Source organism: Oreochromis niloticus, linkage group LG13 (assembly GCF_001858045.2).
Source record: "Oreochromis niloticus isolate F11D_XX linkage group LG13, O_niloticus_UMD_NMBU, whole genome shotgun sequence".
In the NCBI taxonomy this organism is placed as follows: Eukaryota; Metazoa; Chordata; class Actinopteri; order Cichliformes; family Cichlidae; genus Oreochromis; species Oreochromis niloticus.
In genome coordinates, this window is record NC_031978.2 from 26,842,959 (window position 1) to 26,850,983 (window position 8,025).

General features: G+C 40.9%; 1 protein-coding gene across 1 annotated transcript in view; it reads right to left on the reverse strand.

Annotated features, from left to right (window-relative positions):
• Nucleotides 1-7,708, reverse strand: part of adgra1b (adhesion G protein-coupled receptor A1b) — a 175,378-nt gene extending 167,670 nt beyond the window's left edge. Inside the window, exon 1 of the mRNA XM_005462956.4 lies at nucleotides 6,879-7,708. Within this exon, the coding sequence (XP_005463013.1) occupies nucleotides 6,879-7,096 (218 nt within the window). The 5' untranslated portion in view covers nucleotides 7,097-7,708. The remainder of the gene's footprint in view (nucleotides 1-6,878) is intronic.
• Nucleotides 7,709-8,025: the final 317 nt, after the last annotated feature.

Sequence of the window (8,025 nt, forward strand, 5' to 3'; positions counted from 1 at the left end):
ACTGGAGAACAACCAGGCTTTCAAGGAGTTTAGCGCGTGAGAACATGCACCAATTAAGAAGATCAATTTCAGCTGACACTTCTGTAAATCACAAACATTTTATTATAGTTGTGTTTTTTTATTAAGATATTAAAAAAAACATGAAGACAAATAAAGCTCTACTGCAATTATATTTTTTATTATTGCTGAACTCTTAACTCTGGAAGCTCATAGCAACAAGGACAATACTGGGCTCCACACAAAAGAAGAAAAAATAAACCATTTACTGTGTGATATGAGATGAATATTTAAAAAGGGATTTATTTGGCTGAAATGTCAGCATTTAATGTAACAAGTTGCCTTTTTCCCTGTTTGCAGATGTGGGTGAAAAGACAATGACGCACTAAGGATGAAAGCCTGTTTATTTCCCCTTAAATGGTGCCACATTGGAAAGGGAAACGCATTTGTGGATTGAGCAACAGCGTTGAGTATGTGAGCTGTGTTCGTGAAAAACTTGTCAAATGTTCTCCGTCTTCTCTGGTGCCTTTTGTTGGATTGGATGACTAAGATCTGAAGAAACAAGACATATTGGCAATTTAACTATTTATTCATTTAACAAACAGATGCCTCAATAGCTCTGGAAGAACCATACAAAGCTTGGAGGATAGAGTTTGGTCCCAGACTGTGGAGATATTGGGGTTGCCAAAACTGCAGAATCGCATTTTGATGTCTTTTAACATTGACGTTGCTTCCAATGATAACAAGCCTTGTTTTTCCAGTGAGGGAGATGCCACTCTACATCACCATCACAATGCTGCCACCAAAAGCTGTGCAGCAATCAACATATTGATTCAAATGCAGTAGGCAGAATCTGGACTGATCACTGAATATGTTTCTCCACATGTTCAGGTTCCAATGCACATGTTGCTGACACCAGCACAAACTGGCCCGGTGGTCAAGGGCAGCTGCGGCAGGCCTCCTGGCAACCCTTTGAGACCACATATTGGCTACGTGCACTCTGTTCTGTATTGTCTGCAAATCTGTAGAAGACTGCCTACAGTTCCTAAGTTCTGACAGAGTGAGGAAACAGTCGTCTTGCGGTGTCATCTTCATGGGACGCCAACCTCGCTGCCTGTATCTGGCATGTTATAGTCCCCTGTTATATGGAATTTGGCCTTCAGTTTGGAGATGGTATAAGGGCTCACTAAAAATAATGCTGCAACTTGCTTTTGTGGAACATCAGCCAAAGGTTGACCTATCCAGATCACTCCAACATGGTGTGTTTGGAGCAGACACCAACTGACTGCTATAGCAGGGTCCATGCTCACCAGTGCTGCTAATCAGGCACCAAACCTGACTGCAGTTGAGGTATCAGAAGCTCAAAACAAGAGTTAATAGAAGAATAAGCTGTTTGGCACTGGCATTGCTTTTTCATTGGTTTGTCATGGGCGCAACCCACATACTCAATTCTGCTGCTCAACCCACAAACACATTTTTCTTACAAATGTGGCACCATTTAAAGGACAATAAAGAGGCTTTTATTTGACTGGCAAACTGATTGAAAATATAACATTCAAAATTTTGCACATATTAATTTAATTTAAACAAGTGTCTTACAATTTTCTTGAACATCTGAATTTATTTACTTGAAGTTCATAATAATAAATCCTTTACAGGATTCAGAGTACATAACACCACTGTGGTTAATCAGTTATTTTCATAAGGGGAAAAAAACAAAACAAAAACAAAACAACATAAAGCAAAAAAAAACTTTATGCTTCGTAAATCAGTCACTACATAACAGAAGAAGGTTTTTTGGTTTATTTCTATAACATTGGATCAGACTGGGGCTGAAGAGCATCTTCATCACTTTCTAACATGTAGAAGACAGAAACATTGTTTTGAGGAAAACAAATCACCCTTGAATGCATTTCATTTCAAAGCCACTCATCTCATAGACTAACACTTTGAGTATAAACATTATGTTACAGGTTGAAAACCAACCTAATAAAGCAACAGAGTGTGGATTTCTGATTTTTCGTGAGTACTGAAATCAAGGTACGGGCCAATATTCTGTCTCTACTACTACTATGTGCTGCAAGCAGTACTGACAGCTTTGTCAACTGTGAAATGTGCTTGAGTGTACAAACTGACTCACTGTTAACATGCACTTTGCTTAATTCGCCGTGGAGAAAACATCAGGCTCAAACTGTGGAACAAGTATTTTATTCCCCTGAATGAAGAAATACAGCCTGTACAGTAACATGACCGTAAATAATACTGCTCCTTCTTTTATTTATCCTTTGCACACAACAGTCATACATTTTAGTTGGCTGTTTTGCCATCCTTACCTATGGAACTTTTTATGCTGTGTTATGGGATATATATTTAAATGACAATTAAGGCTAATGAATCACACTGCACTTTTTTTTCTCTATATTCAGTCCAATGATGTTGGCCAGTATCAAATACTGGATCAGGGCCCCTGACACCTTAAACCATTCTTTTCAAATTTGTTAATGCATTTTTGGCTTTGAAGAGAAGGGGAATATTTTAAACTATTTATTTTGAGCCAGTGACTCCTTCCAGATGTAGACCCCAACCAGTTTATTAGCGATCTGATATTATTGGCTATTGGCTAACTGTTTGTTAATGTAATGCAAACACAACAACCTGCTGTAATCTGTTTATTTTTCGTATGTTGGAATATTTTATCTTCTTCCAATCACCCCCATCCGATCACAGCAGATGGTTGCCCCTCCCTGAGCCTGGTTCTGCTGCACGGTTCTTCCAGTTAAAAGGAGTTTTTCCTTCCCACTGTCACCAAGTGATTGGAGTAGCTTGATTGTTAGGGTTTTCTCTGTATTATTGTAGAGTATCTACCTTACAATATAAAGCACCCTGAGGTTGTGATTGGTGCTATATAAATGAAACGTAATCGAATTGAATTGACCAATTATTGGTACTGGTATCGGTCTTAAAAGTCCTGTATTGGTTGGGCTCTAGATCCATCCATACCACTCTAACATGTGTAGAAACTGCAGCCAGACTTGCCTGTTTTGTGCTATGTTAACACACAGGACCACAGGAGAAAGTGTGGTTGTAGAACAGTCAGCTGAAAAATATGTGAAACTCAGTTTAAGCTTCCACACGTTGAGCTACTCTCAGCAGGTAATATATGAGTATTCAAACAATATGCAAATATTACACGACCCGGGTCAGGCTGCAACAAAGCAACTCAGCAAGAGAGAGAAAAGCAGCAGTACAAACATTGTAATGTTTATTAAAAGTTGTCAATTATGTAAGTGCACAGTATGTGCAGTATGTCTTTGAATGTAGATTCCAGCAGAGCAGAGACTCACAAGCTCACTTACAGTAAGCTGCAAGCACCTCCACATCCCAACTGTTTGCAGTGGTCGCATCTCCTCAGTATCACTCTCATCATCAGTCTCAGCCCTCAGGTGATTTTCTACCAAACACTTGACATCCTCACAGCATCCTCTCTGCCACTCCTTTAAGTCCTTTAACTGCTTTTTTTTTACTCTTAATCTCCCATCTCCCCCTCCCACAACCATCCATGCATCTCTTCCACAATCTATTCCTCCTCTTCCTGAGACGAGCGAGGCGTCGTCCTGTTGGACCACTGCCTAAGACAAGTGTCAGCAACGATCTCAGCCGCTACTCTCTGCAATGAAATGGCACCCGTGCTTCTGTGCACCATTGAAACGATTACACCAGATAGGTCCCAAGGTCAAGCGAGCTGTCAGGACGAGCTCTAAACTCTTCAACTCCAACCCCTCCCCGTGGACGATAAGGAAAACAGGCGGAGGTGTTAATCGAGGGTGCTGTGCGGCTCACAGACTTACTGACACTCTCTCTCATACAGTTCATTTTCATCTCTCTCGTTTATGCAAATGTTCTTTCATTTGCTCGTTAAGTTGTTTTTCTTTGGCAGTCGCAGGGCGCCACATTATTGCAGGGCTTGTTCCTCATAAACATTTTATAGATACAATACTGAAACGCAAAAAGAAAACCAACAAAGCACAATCTGTGCCTCTAATCAGAAGTGGCGCTCGGATCTGGGCCGGTACACTTGAACGTGACATACTGTGCTTAGGTTGTCATTGAGGAAATGGCTCTACAAGGGGCTCATTGTCTATGTAGGTGGTGAGATCAGGAGAAAATAAAGAGAGCATGCCGAAGGACATTTGGGAAATTTGCTGACAGTTTATGGGGTGGGGGGGTTGGTATGTACATGCTTCCCCTGATATATGTTTATTTGTACAGCACATCTAAACAAAGGAGCATGCAGGGGAGGCCACTTTAGCCTGACAAAGGTCACATTTCCTAACGCAGGAAAACTGCTTCCTGGCCGGTAAGAGCTCTGCTGTAGAATGGAGTTCACCGAGGAATAGTGCTGGGTGAGGTGTAGGATTACTTGTACATGTCGGCTCATAGCACAGCTCACACACTACCTCGAATTTCTCAGGCAAACTTGGAAAGAAAGAGATGCTTCGCCCTGCGTCGCTGTAGTTTGATGCTTACTTACCGTGTACTGTGAAGGTTAACCTTTACTTTATCTTTCTGTGTAGACCGCTTTGAAAAAAATCAAACCTCGTTAGTACCTGCGAAACCTTAAAAACGCCTCCACTTTGACGAATGCTGAGGATAAAACAAAGCTTTTTAACCATTCACCACTTAAAAGAAACAAAAGCAGCTCTGCCTGCACGGAAACAAACACCACTCCAGATAAACTGCTGTAAGCAAAGTGCTACCATTAATCAACTATGCTTGTGGTTCAGAATGAGTAGTCGCCTGTAACTTGTCAAGGGCCTTTACATTAAGTATTTGCTTTTACACTCCAAAGGCAGACCTCGAGTTTCCGTGAATAAAGCAGTCTATTAATCTTGCCGTCAATCTGTGCACCTGCAGAGAGAGAAGGGGAGAGGGAGCAGGTGGGGGGGGAAAGTTATCAACCCCTCAAGTGTTTGAAGTGCTATTTCATCCACAAGAGAGACACAGATGAATACTAAGAGAGGTTTCTCCAAGATGGTGTGGAAGAGCGAAATCTATGAATGTTTGAATGACTTTCAATACAGTACAGGTAACTGCACCTCTAAACAGCACCGAGGGTAGGGAGAGCGATTTATGCAGATGTGAGCAATGGATGAGGTCTGACTGTCACTAACACGGGGAAGGTGGATCTCAAACTGGGTCCAGAAACACACTAAGGAATAGATTTTTCAAACTATTATTTGAATTAGTGATCTAGTAATAAGAGCAGGATTTCACAAGGACTAGCTTCTGCGCTCTCCCTTTTGAAATTACAGACAGCATGCAGACAAACAGTGATCACTCTTCATTACAGCATACTAAACACCCCCGTCAGTACAGGAACAGGAAGAGAAGTAAATGCCTCCTGCATACTCTGCCAATGCATAAGACTGTAATGCAAAACTGTCATTCATCAGAGTGGAGTTCAGGATGGGCTAATTCCCAGTAACCCACCAGGAAACATTCTGAGAACGCTGACAGACTGAGTTGCACCATATAAACAGAATGAATTACAGAACTTATTGAACCTAGAGCATCTCATTTGGACCATTTTTTGTGATATGTTTTGTGATTGTCATTCCTTCCATTGATATGTGTGTGTGTGCAACCCATTTCTTGCATTTCTTTGTACATATTATCTCTCATTTCTTCACCTGCTGCTCTTTTGGGAAATGCGAGACTAACACATTAAAAACTGTTAAAAGGGTTAAAATTGCAATCATTTTCATTAGTTTCATTTACAGTTGTATTCAAAAATTAAAAAAAAAAAAAGCTGCTAAAGTTTATAATTAATCCATCCAAATAATAGACTGATCATCAGAGTTAACAATGATCTCATTTCACTTATCATCAGTCTTTGACTAGTTTTTCCAGTTATAAAATCTCATTATTTAATTAATTATAATGTGTTAACTAACGGCCTCATTTCTTTAACCATAAGCAATAAGAATAAATCAAACTGAAAAGGCGGTATATAATAAAATCCTGATTTTATTTTTTTAAAGGAGCAGTGTAAACAGATTTCTGTATATTTAACAGAAACTTTTTGGCAGTTGGATGCCAGTATAAACCGTACCGTATAAACCTATAACAGTATCTTACTTTTGGCGCTCCCCTATAATACTGTTCTAATCACAGAAATCAGTTACAGTGTGGAAAACAGAATATGATAACAAAGAGATTCTTTAAATTGCAAGTTACTACAAGGTTAATTCAAGGTTTGGCAGATAAAGAAGAATAGTAGGTACACTACATTATACATTATTATTTACTTATTATACGTCAGATGACTGTGGGGATTACCTCAGCGATTTTCCTAGCACTCTGATTTTGAAATGGAACCAATCTGATGTGTAACTTTTTTTTTAATCATTTTGTTAGAAGAGTGCATCTTGGGTAAGTTTAGTGACCTTTCAGTGGCATCCTTAATGCAGTGGGGATGGGTGGGCGGGGGTAATAATGTAATAAGGTTACAGAAAAGCTGGCTGCCAACCACATATTTCACAACATATTTATGGTAACAGTACAAGGTAACATTATTCTTTCATGTGTACTATTCTTCTGCAACTCGATAAATGACTTACCGGTAAATTATGTCAAAGTTGTTTAACCGTGTGGAATCAATTTATAACACTTAATGCTCTTGTTCATGCAGGCAGACGCCCTAACTGGGCCCGGGGACCCCGTAGATGAATTGGAAAATAGAGGAAATAAAATTATCTTTGCACTTTTCTCACACTATTTTCTTCCTGATAATCCGTTATATGTAGAGTCTCACAAACGCACACCACGTCGTGTGTGGGCTTTATATTAGTGACGTGAAAGTCTTGACTTCTCCTACTTACAGCGAAACGGTCCTGTTGGGTAAGAAGCTGGGCTGTAGGGTGTCCATCAGATCCACGTCGTCGCACACAACTTTGATTCGGACCTGCTGCCTGCTCAACTCCTTGGACCTCTCAACGGAGCAGTGACAGCTGTCAATGATCAGATCCGGGCAGTTTCTATTGCTCAGGCTCGACTTGCACAGCAGGACTATTACGCACAATAAAGTCAGCGCCCTCATTGTGGACTGAGACAACTTAAAAAATAAGAAGAAGAAAAGAAAAAGGAAAGAAAACCGCTATTTTCAAGTGATGTCGTCCCAGCTTCTGTGACAAACAGGGACCATTTCACATTGCCTCCCGTTACAATAAAGTTCCCTCCGTTCCTGAGCCGAAATCCAGATCCCAAACCCCGCTCGTCACCTGCTGCGCTGTAATGAGCTGAATACTTTCGCTGTTTTTTTGCTTTTAAACCAGGAATAAAGTCAAACATCGCGGGTGTGAAATGCTGACATTTCTGTACAACAGTCTTACAAACCGGCTTCTGTCATGTGCTCTGGAGAAAACTTCCAAAAGTGCGTTTTCAACGTCCGGGTAAACTTTTCGGCGACACTACCTTTCGCGCTGGCAGCATGGAGAAATCAATAAATATTCCCTTCACGATCCATTTAAAGTGCTTCTGTTTGAACCGCTGCATGCCGTGTTGTCATTCACTGTCATCACGCAGTTTATGCGCCCTTGGACTTGTTGCGCATGTAGTGTCCCGAAAGTCCCTCCCCGTCGAGTCCTTACAGGCGTCGGTGTGGGCTCATAAACTTCTCATTGCTACAAGAGGCCGTTAGATAACGTCCTGAAAAAGACTTTCAGGCTTCTCTTTCTTTCGGACTGCGCTTACTGAAAGCAACAGGGGGAAGAAGCCCATCCTCTCATCCAAATAATAATCAATGAGTGAGATCACAGATGGGCTAAATTAAACTATTTTCTCGTCTTTGCCACCTCAGAGAGTCCCCGGAGGTCCTCTAGATCCATGATTTCTCAAACACAAACATTTACACTGCCTGATGAAAAGTGCTGCTGTTTGTTTTAGTCTCTTCAGTCACTCAGGGACGAAGGAACCGGTTTGTATCCAATTCCCGTGACCTGTACACAAACTGAAAATGAGCCACATCGC